At 34.6% G+C, this 17,938-nt stretch overlaps 1 protein-coding gene across 2 annotated transcripts in view; it reads right to left on the minus strand.

The window, feature by feature from the left end:
- Positions 1 to 1,315: 1,315 nt before the first annotated feature.
- The window catches only part of LOC100266046 (protein ZINC INDUCED FACILITATOR-LIKE 1), a 34,050-nt gene continuing 17,427 nt past the window's right edge, over positions 1,316 to 17,938 (minus strand). For both annotated transcript variants that reach the window (XM_059741571.1, XM_059741572.1), the window contains 7 exons: positions 8,403 to 8,490; positions 6,278 to 6,363; positions 6,052 to 6,159; positions 5,907 to 5,951; positions 5,720 to 5,808; positions 3,542 to 3,585; positions 1,316 to 1,771 (listed from right to left, as the gene is read on the minus strand). In XM_059741571.1, coding sequence (XP_059597554.1) covers positions 1,680 to 1,771; positions 3,542 to 3,585; positions 5,720 to 5,808; positions 5,907 to 5,951; positions 6,052 to 6,159; positions 6,278 to 6,363; positions 8,403 to 8,490 — 552 coding nt within the window. In that variant the 3' untranslated portion in view covers positions 1,316 to 1,679. The remainder of the gene's footprint in view (positions 1,772 to 3,541; positions 3,586 to 5,719; positions 5,809 to 5,906; positions 5,952 to 6,051; positions 6,160 to 6,277; positions 6,364 to 8,402; positions 8,491 to 17,938) is intronic.

The following is a 17,938-nucleotide window of genomic DNA, read 5'->3' on the forward strand; positions in this document are numbered from 1 at the left end:
TTGAGTTATTGTATAAGGGTATTACACTAACTATATAAGACAAATTTACTAATTGTACAAGGGTGTACAAGACTACTTTTTGTTAAGGATTTCAAGTGATTTTGAAAAACTTTCCCATTTTTTTCACTCAAAGATTTTTCCGCACTCAACTTCTCTCACTCAAGAATTGTTTTGAATTTTATTTTTAAATTTCATCATAAAAAATTTGTAATTGCATATTTTGTTTTTATAGTTTTAGCAATGTTCTTTCTTTCCACTATTTTTTTTTTTTTTTTGTGAAATTTTATCCAAATGAATCTATATTTAAAATTATAATCATATTTATCAATTTTTTCTACTAAAATTATCTTTAATTCTTTTAATATATTTATACTCATTTATTTAAAAAATGAATAACTAATTTTTTTTGTAAACATGTTCTATTACCTTTCAAGTAAAAAATTAGATAAGTTTGAAAGTCAATAAAAAAAATTAAATATCACTTTTAACCATTTTTAGATAAAATTTTATATTAATATTTTATTTGAAATTTAATTTCTAAAGTTTCACTAAAAAATTGTTTTGACAATTTTCTTATTGTGAGTCAAAATACTTTGCATTAGTCTATCTATATAAGAAACTTTATTAACATAATATTAGAACTTCATATCTTAGTTATTTTTTTCAATAAATTTATCTTTTAAAAACTTAAAAAAAACATTAAAAATTAAAAAGCTAAAAGGATATATATATAATTTTAGAGAGTGTGTTTGACAATAATTTTAGAGAGTGTTTCTAACCTTTGTAACACTTGAAAATTTTTAGTTTTTAAGCATTAAAAATGCTAGAAACAACCCTAGAATCACTATCAAATTCATTTCAAGAGTCCGTTTGAAAGTGATTTTAAGAAGCATTTTTAGTCTAAAATGAGATTTATTTATTTATTTATTTATTTATAAATAGAAGATGTTTGGTAAAATTTAGGTAACGCTTATAAAAATTTGAAAAATCAATTGTTGTGTTTTATATGGAAAAACACTTGATACATAATTCTCCTAAAAACACTTTTAAAGAAAACACTTCCACTAAAAACACTTCGAGTAAAAATACTCCTAAACGCATTCAACAAATTAGAATACTAATGAAATTATGTGATGCAAACCACCTTTAAGAACTATCTTATTCTCATATAAGTGAAATGTCACACCTCATTAAGAGTGTCTTTGGTAGTGATTATAGGAAGTGTTTTTAGTTTTTCTAACACTTGAAAATTTTTATCTTTCAAATGTTAAAATGATTAAAAATGCTTTTTATAATCACTGACAAACAAACACACAAATACACATACATCATGACCTAATGCACATTGATCTAATAAAGAAACTCATCGAAAGAAGCACTTTATTTTCTAAGTGCTTCTTGCTAATCAAATATGACATGAACCATAAGTAGGTAGATGGGTAGTAAAAACCTTCATATGCTTGGAAGTCCTTTCACAATCATCTAGTATAACCATTGGTGTACAACATGCACTTGATACATAGCACATTGTTGTTGTTTGAATATATTGCAATTGTTCCTTGGGTGCAAGATGTTATCATCATCTTCATTAAAATGAATAAATAGAAATACCAAGCTACCAAAGAATTATGCTGGAATTGATCCTTAACTTATTAGTGTTGAATAAGATTGATTTTCCTCTATTGACTCCTTCGAACTAAAAAGGGTTTGAATGTCATCAACACCGCAATTGCCTCAACCACATTCAGTATGAAGAAAATCATCTGGTCACCTGCATATGAAGAATTGTAAGAAGTTTTCAATAATTAGCCTTTAAGTTGTTTGACTTTATTTATTAATTTTCTTGGATCATTCAATATCAACCCTAAACTTACTATTTTACGAAGATTTAATGGTTATGTTTTGAGAAATTATATATTACAAACATAACATGATTAAGAGAGCAAATGAGGGAGGAAAGATTTAAATACTGACAAGAGATTTTATTTTTTTTATTTTTTTTATTATGTAGCAAATAACCATTAAGAGAAGACGTTGGTTTAGCCTAAGCCATCAAATGCCAAACCAATAAAAGATATGCCAAATATGGTAATTGATTCACATGACAATTGACAAACTTTCCACCTTCAGAAAAATTAATACAACCTATTGCATAAATTATCAAGAAAAAAGAGGAATTGAATGACCAAAGGAGTCCATTCCTCACACAAAAAAATCAACAATTATTTTGTGATTTATTAAACAAACGGTCAAGAAGAAGAGTTCTTTAAAGAGGAATCATCATTTTGTAAATTATAACAAAACAAGAAGAAGAATGCTAAAGAAGAAGAAGAAAAATGATAAAGCTATAATTTACAAAATGATGATTATTGTTCTACAGTATATAGGATTTCCATTATCTTGAACCCAACCTAGAACTTAAGAAGATAGCTTTATCATTTTCATGGTCTTTCAAAAAAGAAGTAGAAATGTTGATGAATCAAGTTTCATATATTATTAAGCCTTTTCATAGTACTTTTAATTTTTTGATATTCCAATGTCGAATGGTAGGAATGTGAGGAGTATATATCAACTTGTATTTAGAGTTTTTCTTTTTAAAGGATTTGACTATTACAACTTATTGGGAAGTAAGGCTGTAATTTGGATTTGTTGATCGAATTGATGGTTAATTAGAATACAACTCAAATTAAAAATTAATCAACCTAAACCTAACCCAACCCAATTTCTAAATCGAGGCCCTAATCCAATTTCATCTTTGTATGCTTAGATTGAGTCCTAGTTGGTTGGATTAAACTCGATTGATCAAATTGATCAAGTTGTATTAGTCAAAATCTATTTATAATGATTTTTAAAAACTTATATATATATATATATATATATATATATATATATATATAATTCCAATTTGATGTTTTTCTAAACAATCTGAAAAGCAATTGAATATTATTTTATAGGATAATATTTATAAAAATGTTAAATCAGGTTTAGGTTAGGCTTGGGATATTCAAATCCGAGTCTCACCCAAATTGAGCTTGTATTGAAAAAAGTTAGCCCTAGTCAAACCTTAAGTATTGAAAATGATTGCCTAAACTTATTCAAACATTGGGTTAGATTTGAATTTGGTATGATCAATCCACTTAAATTACACCCCTATTAGGAAGTAGGATGGTCGTCTAAGATGTCCTCTAATATTTGATTTGTTGGGGTATTTGTGAGATTTGGGAACCGCTTGTTCTTATTTATTATATTTTCAAACTTTTGTCATGAGATAAATTTTTAATTGCACATTAATCCAACATCATTGGAAATAAATGAATCATTTTTAATATTTATTTTGTAGTTTTTTTGTCTTCATATTAAAGATGTGAAATTGGAAGGATAACTTCCCTTAAAATTTCTAACTTTATTATATGACTATAAGTTTGAAAAATTTATCTTATTCCTTAGACCTGAAGGTGGCATGACACTCGTCTAAAACAAGGTCGTTCTATATACTCTTGCTTCTAAGAATCAGGGTCCTATAAAAGCAACAAAATCATACCTGGGAAGAAGGCAGCTCTCTGACGCCCTTGTGCCCAAGAAAAGCTACAAATACCAGCATCATTAAAAATAACCAAATGGTACAATCTTGTAGAAGGAAAAATAACTTTTAAATAAAGCAATTGTTATTTAATAAAATAAATGGAATATAATTTGGATAAGATGAAATCAAGTGAGACAACATTTAGGGAAAGTGGCTAAATATGACTCCCTATCTACACTAAATCATTGGGATCAAAGCTTTCATAGGCCACTAACCCAATGCAAACCTGCACTATGAGTAGAACAACAGGATTCTTGATACAAGTTAAGGAAGGAGGGAAAGCAATAAAAAAGATGTCGATATCTAAACCTTTTGTGTTAGGAAATGATGGGCAAACATGACAAGGAATCAACTAGTGTAGAAGAGTAAGACTATGCTTGGTTTTCAAAAAATTTGAAGGAAAATGTAAGGGAAAGAAAATAAAGAGTAAAAGTAGAGGGAAAGAAAAAATGAAGAAAAATAAAAAATTGAATTAAAGTGATAAATTATTTTTGTTTGTTACTTTAAACTTATTTTATTTATTTTAACTCATCAATATAAAGATTAAATAATTTAAAAATGTATAAGTTTCTAACTAAATTTAATTATATTTAATTTTCTTTGGAATTTTTCCTAAGACAACCAAATATGATAAAATCATTTTCCTTAGCATTTTTTCTTTCCTTAGTACTTTCCAAGAATCAAACATAACCTAAGAAGTCCATAATTTCCTAGATGGTTCAATGGCATCAAAAGTCAATATCCTAGGAGTGGATTGAAAGCAAATCAAATAAATGCTATATAATTCGTATAGGTGAATAAAAATTAGGATTTTTTTTCCTTGGAAGACGTTTTATTTCTTATGGACACAACTTGTTTTAAAGTATGTATCTTGTATTTAAAAGACACAACCTCTTCCAAAGGATGTGTTTGGTGTCTTAAGACACAACCCTTCAAGGGATGTATCTAGTATTTTAAAGACACTTCTCTTCTAAAGGTTACCATCAAATTTATAAATAGGGACCTCCTATGGCCTTTTCATTCATTTTCTCCACTCTTTTTCCTTTATTGTCATTCAAGTCCTCTTTAACTTCAAATCTAGTTATTTATCTTTTCTACCAAATATTTGGCACACAAAAGAGTACAAATCACCAAGTGATTTGTTATTTCTTATTATTTGAAGTGCTCCTATCACAAGAAAATTATCATTGTATCCTAGGAAACAATTGTCAATAAACCATAAGCACTTGAGTGAAACAAATTTGTTTTAAGGACATAAAGTCAAACTCTAGCCTTAATCAACCTTATTCGTAAGTTCATATTTTCTACTTCATTTTATTTGTATATTTATTATACATACTTATTATTCATATATTTTTCAGTGACGTGGATAACAATCTTAAGGCCCCTTTTTAACCAAACTTCATAAGGCCTTGTCCAAGTCAAGCTCATTGGAGGGTATTGACAAGAAGAAAGGAATAAAATTATGGGATTTAATGATAGATCCTAAAATTATGGATATAAATAAGATTATATTTTATCGGTGATTATATTGAATCTTCTCATATTAGTAGTTCTATCTCTGCTTTTTTGGAACTCTCTTTCATCAGCACCTAGGACTGAGTTTTTGTCATCCTCCTTCTAGATGTAAATACATAATTAAACCATGTAAAATATTATTGTTTATTTATTTATTTTTGTGGATTACTTTTATTATCTACAATATTGACAATCAACTTCCCCGACGATTCAAAATTCATATGCTTCTCGGTCTTTGACAAGGGACAAGGTCTAACTTTTAAGCATAACAAGGATCAAAGCAAGATCTCAAAATTTTGTTTTCATTTTAATATGGAGTAAGAACAAAGTATAGCGATCCTTAAGTTTAGCTCCCAAACTATACTCCATATTTTTGCCTTCCCACAAAGATGGAGATGGGAATGATATTTCTGAGTCGTTGGGAATCTATGATGTGCTGGTATTCTAATATTCCAAAATAAATAGTGAAATAAGACTAAAAAAACTTCAGTGCAAGACCCTTTGGAACTCATTATTTTGATTTGAACAGTTCATAACCCTGAGTAAGAGCTTTTATGGATTCCAGGCATCATAGTGAAAATATAACAGCAAAATTAATGAAATGAAGAGAACACTCACATTACACCTCCTCCAGCAGGACCTGCTGCTTTGAAAAGAGACATTGTAGTCATAGTGATGCCATTTGCAGCACCTCTCTGGTGTTGCTCCTGTTGGGGCAATATGAGTGACAAGTTATCATTTTGAAAATCAAGTGAAAATTGGAATGATAGAAATGAACCTGGAGAAGCCCAGAAAAGAGTATTACCACAGCTCTATTTTGCAGAATAATCAAGCCAGTTCCAATGGACACCTAATCACATTGAAATTTTTTTACTAGTAGGAGAGACATTACTAATGATCATTTGATTTGCCTACCTACAAGAGAATATTCAAGTTGTAGATCAACTTACAGATAATACATTCTTCATTGCCGATGCACAATTCAATGCCAAAGAGAGGCTGAACCCAGAAAGCATGGCTATAAGAGGGTAAATTGCCAACAGAGGTATAGACAAAACCTACATATTGGGAATAGCATTGTATGCAGACAAAATATAAATGAATATGCAAGAAGATATTAATTAGTTGAAAATAGAGAAAGAGTTTATTGAATGTTCCAAGGTGTGGGAAACATACACCGGCAATGCGACAGATGATGATGGGCCCAAGAAGCTTCTCCAAATATGGATAGAGAGAAAGTTGGAATACCAAAACCCCAAAACCTAAAAATTGAATAGATGCCAGCAACTCAATGTCTTGAATACATATCAGACAATACACTGAATAACACACAAAAAAAAAAAAATAAAGGTCTCTCTAGGTGCACCAATTCAACTATAAGATATTGCCAACATCTTAAAAGAAATGGTTAAGCTATATTTGGTTTCTAGAAAGTACTAAGGAAAGAAAAAAAAAATTAAGAAAAATAATTTTCTCACCTTCGGTTTTACTATGAAAAATACAAAATAAAAACAAATAAACTTAAAATTAGTAAGAAACTAATATATTTATGAATTACTTCATTATATAAAAGACTTAAATAAGTCAAATGAGCTTCATGTAGGATATGAAAATAATTTATTGACATTAAATCTAATTTTGATTTTCTTTTATTTTTTTTATCCTCCCATTTTTTTCTCTCTATTTTCTTTCTTTCTGCATTTTCCCTCAAACTTTCGAGGAACCGAACATAGCTTTAGAGTATCGTCTCGCACATTGCTATAAGCATCATCAAATGCATACTTCTACAAGACTTACTTGAGACAAATTTTCTTCCAAATTCAACATTGGGTTCCACGAGTACATAATGCTTGAATTGTCTCAATTTTTATTTTGGTTTAGTTTTATATCATTGTTCTGTCTCAATTTCTTTTACTTTTTCTATCCTTTCATTTTTTTCTCTCTATTTTCTTTCTTTCTGCATTTTCCCTCAAACTTTCGAGGAACTAAACATAGCTTTAGAGTATCGTCTCGCACATTGCTATAAGCATCATCAAATGCATACTTCTACAAGACTTACTTGAGACACATTTTCTTCCAAATTCAACATTGGGTTCCACGAGTACATAATGCTTGAATTGTCTCAATTTCTACGTTGGTTTAGTTTTATATCATTGTTATGTTTCTTCGTATAGAGATTCCTGTAAAGAAAACTTCTTTTTGAGTTCTTATAGGAAACAGAATTCCTCATCCATAACAAACTAAGTTTGGTGACTCAACTATAAAACAAATAGGATGAACTGCCTTCAAGTGTTTTAAAAAGTCAGTGGAGATGTGAGAGAGAGAGAGAGAGGAAAACACCTGTCAGAGCAAGAAACATGTTTTGCCTCTCTTGCATATGTTTACTTTCTTATTTCATTTTTGAGACAAATAATCTCCTAATTATGGATGCTTTGCTATCTCAGTCATGACTTTATCTCTCCAGCTGATCAGCCAATACAAAGGGTGTAAAAGATTAGGGAATCATTTCTGTTTTGCTTTCCCATTACAAAGGTTGATTCCTTTTCTGGTAGCTAAAATGTAGTGGCTTTCAATTTAATTGTCAAGCTTCTGAACATGCAAAGCATAATAGAGTTCCTTATTCAAATAAAGGCTTAGCTTCTTTATTACCATTCTTATACCTTCTTATTAATTCCACAATTCATTTTGTGGTACCATGGTCTATTACCTTGAGAAGAAAGGCAGGATGATGCTGCAAGCAGCAAGAATCAAAGTTGTAGGCGCTTTCTAGGAGGCATAATTATAAAACCAAGATTATAAACTGATCCAGTTCCTATCATTCTAATCATTGATGATTTGAGTATTATTTTGAGCATAGTTATTATTGCGATTCTTCTTTCAATATGACATCTCAAACTTTGGAATTCATCACTTGATCTCATCCTAATATTGTGCATACGTATCCTTTTTCATATAGCAAGAGCACTATCATACTTTATGATTTTAGCATCAAACTAACAACAAACAACTCACATCCCTCTCACTCTTCTTCCTCTTTTAGTTTTTTTTTTCTTCTTTAATTAAGCAATCTAGAATCAGAACCCATCTAGATATTCTCTCACGAGGAAAAAAGAAGCCCTTAAAAATCTATCTGATTGAAGTTATTTGAGCATGAACATCAGCATTTCCATAGGCAAATAAGGAACAAGCAAGAAATTCAGTCCATGAATGTGCTTCCCAAGCCTCATGGTAGGAATGCTGAATGAAATTCTTTCCGGCCAATTTTGATACCTTAAGCATGGATAACCAGATAATAGTATACCTGAGATTGCAAGAACTACACCTACATCATCCGTTGAATAGCTCAAACCCCCATATTTTCTAGGACTCACAGCCCATAATGAGAATATCTGCAGAAGAAAATTTTAGTTTCATATCAGATATAAGTAAATTAAATTAAGATTCAATGTCAATAAGCAGTAGTAAAGTGGGAGCCACAATTTGAGATGGCTGAGTCTGTATTCATTGTTAGAATAATGGTGTCAATGACAGAAAAACATGTAGCCAAAGGAGGGGTTGGGTGGCAGAAATAACATCATGGCAGCATTGGCAGCCATGATATGGTGGTAGACAATATGATGACAAAAGAGGTGATGATGGTGGTAGCGAAAAATCCAAAATCTGGTAGAGGATTTAGTCATACAAAAGAGATTGAGTTCTCCGCCATTGATTGAACAGCATGAGATTGTAAGGAATCAAGCTACCACACAACAATTGTCAAAGTAGATATAAACATAAACTATGTACAGTGTTCAATTCAAATACCTTTCTAGAGTTGGTTAAAATTTTCACTCATTTTTTTGTCATTAAACATATAAAATTGAAAAGAATCAATTGAAAAAAATTCATTCCTCTGAGATATCAAACATAGAGATTATAAGGAAGCTCTGCATTTATGTTCCCTGTTTATAAAAAGAACCAGAAAGTAACACTGGACAAAGTGTGTAATAAGAATGCATTTATTTCACAATTATCTAGTGTGGATGTCCCTAAGAATACACAGGAAGCTCTAAGTGTTCCAAAATGGAAGGAGGCTGTCTTTGAGGAGATGAAGGTGAAAAGAAGAAGAATTGGCTGAATTACATTCCATTGATGTCAATTGATGTAATTATACAGAAAGTAAACTTCGATTACACATTAGTCTCTCCTATAATTAAGCTATCACCAATCAATCTAACTACAATCTAGGAATACAAAGGGGAAACTATTATATACAGAATATATCTTCTTTATATAAAAGATTTGCTAGATTAATTTCCTAACACTCCCCCTCAAGTTGGAGAGTGGATATCTTGTACTCCCATCTTGCGAATCATAGGAGTAAAGACTTCTTTTCCCAGAGCTTTAGTCAAGACATCTGCCAATTGATGTGCAGAGTTCACGAATCTTGTAGCAACGGATCCATCTTGAATCTTATCTCGGATGTAATGACAATCCATTTCAATGTGTCTGGTCCGCTCATGAAAGACTGGGTTTGCTGCAATATGCAATGCAGCTTTGTTGTCGCAGTATAACAATGTAGGCTCTCGATGCAATACTCCCAAATCTCTGAGAAGGTACCTCAGCCAAGTTAACTCACAACAAGCACCTGTCATAGCACGATATTCTGCTTCAACTGAAGAAAGCAAGACTGTTTTCTGACGTTTAGATCTCCATGAGACTAATGAGGGGCCAAGGAAGACATAGTAACCTGTGGTTGACCTTCTAGTGATTGGACATCCTGCCCAATCTGAATCACAATAGGCTCGCAACCTGAAATCACTGTTTGAGGAGAAGAACAATCCTTGCCAAGTTGCGTTCTTGAGATAGCGCACAACACGAAGTGCTGCTTCCATATGAAGCTTACGAGGCTGATACATAAACTTGCTTAATACATGCACAGAATATGTAATATCCGGCCTTGAGATAGTAAGATATATCAATCTACCAACCAACCTCCTATAATGACCCGGATCCTTGAGTAAATCACTTTTATCAGACAATTTCAAACCTCGCTCCATAGGAGTATCAATAGGTGCCGCACCTAACAATCCCGCATCCTTAATGATTTCTAAAGCATACTTACGTTGAGAAATAAAAATCCCATTCTTAGAAGAAGATACTTCAATGCCAAGGCAATACTTCAAATCACCAAGATCCTTAAGACGAAATTGACTATGGAGGAATTTCTTAATTGCAGCAATACTCACAGAATCATTTCCAGTAATCAAAATATCATCAACATATATCAGGAGGGCAGTGAAGGACTTGCCTTGTATTATGGTGAATAAAGAGTAGTCAGCTCGAGATTGAACATACCCTGTAGCTTGAATAGCTTCCGAGAATTTTGAGAACCACTGTCGAGATGCTTGCTTCAAGCCATATAGTGACTTATGTAATCGACACACCAAGTTTTCCTCCCCCTGTCTCCGAAGCCTTGGCGGCGGTGACATGTAAATCTCTTCATGAAGATCGTCGTGAAGGAAGGCGTTATTAACATCTAATTGGTGAAGTGACCATCTTCGAGCAGCAACCAAGGCAAGAAGACAACGAACTGTGATGATTTTGGCAATGGGAGAGAAGGTATCCTGATAATTGACAGCCTCCAATTGTGTAAATCCCTTGGCAACTAATCGTGCTTTGTATCTCTCAATTGATCCATCAGAACGGTGTTTAATCTTATAGACCCACTGACAACCTATCGACGTCTTCCCTATTGGAAGAGATGTGAGAGTCCAAGTACCCTTAGCCTAGAGAGCCTGCAATTCGGACCCCATCGCCTCTTGCCATTCAGGATGGACAGCAGCTTTAGAATAATTTCTGGGTTTTGTGACTTGACTAATCTGGGCAATAAAAGAGCAATGTGCAGGCTTGTAGCGGTGATATGAAACATAATTGGCCAAAGGATAACGTGTACCTTTAGTCAGACCTAGAAGCAAGGAAGGAGATTGGTCGGAGCAAGCGTGCATGATGTGAGAGCATACATAATCATGTAGTTTCGCTGGTGGATTATAGGAGCGGTTGGAGCGACGAAGGGTCTCGGTTGGGGCTGGTTGTGGTGGGCCAAGGAGAGGTGGGGATGGTTCGGAGGGATTGGATGAAGATAGAAGCAAGGACAGTGATGAAGGAAGGGATGATGTAGTTGGCAAGAGTGTCTCCATATGGGGAAGGAGGCGTTGGGATTTCCAGCAGAGGTGAAGAAGCATTCTTAGGGTGGCGAGTGTATGTTTTGAGGAGAGCTGGAGTTGGATTCGCAGTGGGCTGCTCATCAGGGAGGGAGGGGAGATCAGAAATTGTGGATGAAGAGATGGGTGCGACGGAATTGAGTGTGTCTGAATTGGGTGCGACAGAAAAAGAGGGAGCAGAGTCTGTGGTGGGAGGAGGGATAAGGCGAGAATGATTAGTGACGTGAAAGGGAGTTGGGTCATGAATTGGAGCAGAAATTGGACCTGAAGAGTAGCCCAAATTAGAAGTAGGAAGGACAGACTCGAAGGAAGCATAAGGAAAGTGATTTTCGTGAAAACATACATCCCTGCTGGTGAATATTTTTCTGGTGGAGAGATTAAACAATTTGTATGTTTTTTGTCCAACGGGATAACCAATGAAGATACAGGCGATGGCACGGTGATCGAATTTGTGAGAGACATGGACATTGGTAGCATAAGCGAGACAACCAAACACACGGAGGTGAGAGTACGTAGGTGGTTTCAAGTAAAGGCGTTCGAATGGTGTTTTGAAGGAGAGAACGGGTGAAGGTAAGCGGTTGATGATATGAACGGCGGTGAGTGCATATTCTCCCCAAAATTGAGTAGGGAGTTAAGCTTGAAATTTCAAGGCTCGTGCAACTTGGAAAATGTGGCGGTGTTTGCGTTCCACCACCCCATTTTGTTGGGGCGTGTAAACACAAGAGTGTTGGAAAAGAACATCGTTATCTTTGAAAAAAGATTGGAGTGAAAGGAATTCTCCACCATTGTCACTTCGAAAAATTTTGATATGAGATGCAAATTGAGTGGAAACATAACTAAAGAAATGTTTTATAAGAGGCTGTGCTTCATCTTTGTGTTTCATCAGAAAAATCCAAGTGAAGCACGTGTAATCATCAACAATAGTAAGGAAATAATGTGCACCAGAAAGTGAAGAATGTTTATAACGACCCCAAATGTCACAATGAATAAGATCAAATGGTTTTTCGGATGAAATTTCACTAGTACCAAAAAGTAAACGATGTTGCTTTGCCAAAGGACAAATAGGGTAATCATTATTAGACTAAACTGAAAAATTTAAAAAGTTCTTAGCAATGAAACTCAGACGAGAATGGGAAACATGCCCTAAACGGCTATGCCAGAGATCAGTAGATGAAGTGGTGAGGTTGCAGGTTGGTTGACGATTTGGTGATGAATAAGAATTGGTCTCGGTTTTATTTGTCGTTAACGCCGCTAGGTAATACAATCCATCACGCTGCTTACCCAAACCAATCATCCTCCTCGTAGCCAGATCTTGCAAAACACACCAATGAGGGAAAAATGTTACTGAACAATTCAGGCCTCTTGTTAGACGACTAACTGACATTAAATCAACTTTGAATGTAAGTACACATAATACATCACACAGATAATAAACAGAGTTTAGCGGCAAGGACCCTTTGGCGACAATGTTAGCATTTTCTCCACTAGGTAACAATACTGGAGGCAATGAAATATTTTTATCTTTATGCAAGAACAGCTTTGGAGATGAAGAGATATGGTCTGTTGCGCCGCTGTCGATGATCCAACGGTGTGAAGAAATTTTAAACAAACCTGGTTTTGCTACAGCTGCATTTGCTTGAGAACTTGTACCTCCATCTTTGTTATTCAGAAAGGACAAGAGCTGTTGAAGTTGTGCTTCTGTGATTCCAGTCAACACTGACTTCCCACCATCTTTGTTCGCACCATCATAAACTTGATTAGCCACAGAAGTATTCTTGTGGCGGTTAAAATTGGAACCTGTTCTTGCCTTTGGGTGTCCTGGAGGATATTCGTGCAGCTGATAACACTTCTCGACAAAGTGTCCCATTTCCCCACAATAGGTGCACTGAGGTCGCCTCTGGAAGATCCTGAACGACGTTTGTCTTGATCAAATCGTCGTGAATCTTGCGAATTGTTGTAGAAGCGGTCTAAACGATCTGACCTTGCGTTCCCAGCAGAGTTGTTCTTCATTTGATTGCTCCTTACGACCATGGCAACGCTGGAGTTAGACTCTACAGCTGTGTGTGTCACACTAAGAAGCCTCTGTTTTTCTTCTTGCCACACAGAGGAATATGCTTGACGGACAGAGGGAAGAGGATTCATGAGAAGTATCTGCCCACGAATTGCACTGTAGGATTCATTCAACCCCATTAGAAATTGCATCAATCTTTTTTTATCCTGTTGTGCTTTGCTTGACGCATCATTGTACGAGGCCAGTTCATTCCACAAGCTCTTGAGTTTTGTGTAATAAACCGAGATAGAAAGTTGCTCTTGTCGATGGTAAGCAATTTCTCGCTGGATCTCAATTATGCGAGGTGCATTGCTTTGAGAGAATCGCTCACGAAGATCTTCCCAAACCTCATGAGCAGTTGCATAATAGATTACAGAATCTGAAATTTCAGGATTGAGAGTGTTGACGATCCAGGAATGCACCATATCATTGCAACATGACCAAGTTGCATAGTCATTAGGATGAGTTTCTTTCGAAGGCGCCTTGATGGTGCCATTGACAAAACCCAATTTGTTCTTGGCATTTAAAGCCAAGGTCATGGCTCTGCGCCAAGCTGAGTAGTTATCTCCATTCAAAGGTTTGGAAATCAAAACCAAACCTAGATGATCTGAGTGATGAGTGAAATAAGGATTTGAGAGATCAGACTTTGATGCATCTGATGGAAGGACAGAGGAATCGACTTGTTTTTCTGTCTTTGATGAGTATGGTTTTGATGTTCTAGAAGAAGTAGGATTCCTTTCATCAACCATGGTGGCCAAAGGATGAGAGATTGCTGCACGAGAAAGTAGAGTGCAGCCACAATAGAGTTCAGGATTTTAGTCCCTACTCTGATACCATGAAAAGAAGAAGAATTGGTTGAATTACATTTCATTGATGTCAATTAATGTAATTATAAAGAAAGTAAACTTCGGTTACACATTAGTCTCTCCTATAATTAAGCTATCACCAATCAATCTAACTACAATCTAGGAATACAAAGGGGAAACTATTATATACAGAATATATCTTCTTTATATAGAAGATTTGCTAGATTAATTTCCTAACAGAAGGCTCTAGAAAAGAACAACACATGGGAAAAGGTGAATTTGCTTGAAGGAAAGATGCCGATGGGGTGTAAATGTGTATTCATGGTAAAGTTTAATTCTAATGGATCTTTGGAATGTCATAAAGTTAGGTTAGTGGCTAACGGTTTTACACAAACTTATATGATAAACTATTAGGAGACCTTTGCTCCAGTTTCCAAGTTGAATACAATCCAAGTACTACTTTCTATAGTTGTAAACTTGGAATGGTCCTTACACTAGTTAAATATTAAGAATATGTTTTTTAATGGCGATTTAAAAGAAGTCTTCATGGATGCTCTAGTGGTTTTTTCGGGAAAGCTTTGGAACCAAAGTATGCAACTTGAGGAAGTCTTTATATGGTCTAAAGCAGTCTTCGAGAACATGGTTCGAAAGATTTACAAGGTCGGTCAAAAATCAAGGCTAGAGTCAAGGACAAATGGATCAGACAATGTTCATGAAGTATATTGGAGGAGGATAACCAATTTGAACGTGTATGTAGATGACATCATCCTTATTAGAAGTGATGAAGTCGAGATAACAAGATTGAAGAAATTCCTTGCAACTGAATTTGAGATTAAAGGCTTGGGGTCCCTACAATATTTTTTGGGAATGGAAGTCGCAAGATCAAAAAAGGGAATCATTGTCACAAAGAAAGTATGTTAATTTACGTTAGAGAAACCAAGCAACTGAGGGTACAAACCAAGCAACACCCCAACAAATCCAAACCTCAAGTTTAGAGAAACAATCGAGGGAATGCCAGTTGAAATTAGAAGGCAACAACAGCTTGTAGGGAAGTTAATTTACCTTCCACACACAAGGCCCAACATAGCATTTGCAATCAATGTTGTGAGCCATTTTATGAACTCACCATACAAGGAACATCTTGAAGCCGTGTACAAGATCCTAAGATATTTAAAGAGTACACCCAAAAAATGTGTATTGTTAAAGAAAAGTGATCAAAGAAGTGTAGAAGTATTTACAGATGCAGACTAGGGAGGTTCAGTCATAATAAAAATCAACTTTTGGTTATTATGTCTTTCTTTAGGCAATCTCGTTACATATGGAGAAGCAAAAAGCAAAATGTGGTAACAAAAAGTGGTGTAGAGGCAGAGTTCAGGGTTATGGCAATGGAGTGTGTGAGATATTGTGGTTGAAAAGAATTCTTGAAGAGCTTAAATTAAATTTAGAACATCTTATGAAATTGTTTTGTGACAATAAGACAACAATTAGCATAACAAACAATCCTATTCAATGCAATCATGTGAAGCATGTTGAGATTAGTAGACATTTTATTAAAGAGAAACTTGAAAGTGGCATTATTTGTATGTCATTCATCACCACACGACAATAGATAGCAGATGTTCTAACTAAGAGTCTTTCTACACCAGGGTTCGAAACTCTAGTCAACAAGTTAGACATGATAAACATCTATGCGCCAACTTAAGGGGGAGTGTAGAAATATTAGGATCGTTTGTTAAAGTTCTTATTTTATTTTCAAATAAATCTGATTTGATTATATTAATCAAATTTGGAATTTCAGATAAGGTTAAAGTTGTTAGGTCCTAGATTTGTAGTTTTTTTTGTTACACAGTTAATATTCAAACCTTAGCCTAGTTATTCCCATGTAATTTCATAATTGTTTAATAAAAAGAATATCCCTTTTTATTCTCTATTATGCGTAGAAAGTAAATGCTTATAAGCATGTAAAGGTAGAGATATCCAATGGGTTGGACCGCCCATTTTGGCTCATGCCTCGGCACGGCCCGAATATTGTAGTGAGATGGGTCGACACAGTCCAAATGAGCGGGTCATGTTAGGCCTAAGAAGATGGCCTGACGTGCCACTGTGCCAGCCTACTCTGCTGCAAGTCGTGCTGGTCCACCTTGCTAGCCCACTTGGCCCTTTCAAAATATCATTTTTTTACTTTCTACTTTTTCCTTTTTTATTACATGTTAAATGTCTATAATATCCCTCTCAACAACTATATAACAACTAGTTTGAGGGGTAAAAAAGTAAATCAATAGTTATTTTGTACTTTTGTCATGTCAAATGTCTATATTACCCTCCTAACAACTATGTAACGATTAGTTTAAAGGATAAATAAGTAAATTACTCATTATTAATATTTTTATATCAAATATCAATAATATCCCTATCAACAACTTTATAACAACTAGTTTGAGGCATAGTTTTAAAAGGCTCAAGGCACATCAAGGCGCAAAGTAGTCCTAGAGCCTGAGGCGCATGGCGCATTAAGGTGCGTGCTTTAGTGAAGCGAGGCGCACCCTAATTTACATATATTTTTCTCTTATTTTTCCTCCTCTTCTTCGTCTTCTTCACTTCTCCACTACACGATTGAAGCTATGGCAAAATTTGGGAGAGTTGTCAAGTTGAAAACAACCAGAAAATGGGGTTGGAAGAGAAAACAGGGCCAAAACGGCGTTGTTTTAGCCTATTCTTTTCAAAATAAAAAAGGTCAAAGCGACGTCGTTTTGGTCCCAAAAAATAAAAAAAGAAATTAGGGCTTCTCAATGCCCTTTGCAACCTGATGCTGGAGAAGAAGAGAATGAGAAGAAAAAGAAGAAGAAGAAGTAGGGGATCGAGGCGCACCTGTGGACCGCGTCACGCCTTGCACGCCTAAGCGGTGCCTTCGTGAAGGGAAGTCGCCTACCTTCAAGCGAGGCGCCGGAGGGTGGCGTCGCGCCTTTCACAACTATGGTTTTAAGGGTAAAAAAGTAAATGATTCACCAATTATTCTCTATAAATACCCCTCATATTATTTATTTCTCCACAAATCTTTATTCTCTCTAATCTCTCTTACTACAATCTTCTAAGTTTAAATTCTCTACAAGTGCTCCAATTCAAGGCTTTAAGTTATCTACTATCCATAAGTTTCGATTAGTTACAAGTTATTTTGTGCTATCTACGAACTCTACAAGTGGTCATCATCACAATTCACAAGGTTGAGGTATTTATATCCAATTATTTCATTTATTTATTTTAATTCTAAATTTCTTTTAATTGTTCTCTTCCTTTTACCTTATTTTTTTCTTCTAAAATTAAAAATGGATCCTCGTCACCTAGATCTTGAAAACCTTGACTTTAGTACTGATGAATGTAATGAATTTAATCCTTTTGAAGATGAGGAGATCCCCACCCCCTCTAGTGTCCCTCCCTCTAACCGTCCCCAACACAATCCCATAGGTAAAAGACTTAGGGCTAGTAGACACACATCTATAGTTGGAATCACTTCACTATAATAAATAGACAAAATACAAAAGGAGAGGTAGAAAATCTAGCAGAATATAAATATTGTAAAAAAGCATATAGTTACAAAGCTAGTGGTGGCATAGGTCACTTTCGAAGACATGCTGAACAATGTACCAAAAAACATGGTGCATTAGACCCTAGGCAATCCCAAATAAGTCAAATTGAAATAGGATCTAGTACATCTTCAATGTCCCCTTTTATATACAATCAAGAATTCATGAGAGAAAGGTTAGCTGGAATAGTAGCTAGT

This window comes from Vitis vinifera, chromosome 13 (assembly GCF_030704535.1).
Source record: "Vitis vinifera cultivar Pinot Noir 40024 chromosome 13, ASM3070453v1".
Classification (NCBI taxonomy): Eukaryota; Viridiplantae; Streptophyta; class Magnoliopsida; order Vitales; family Vitaceae; genus Vitis; species Vitis vinifera.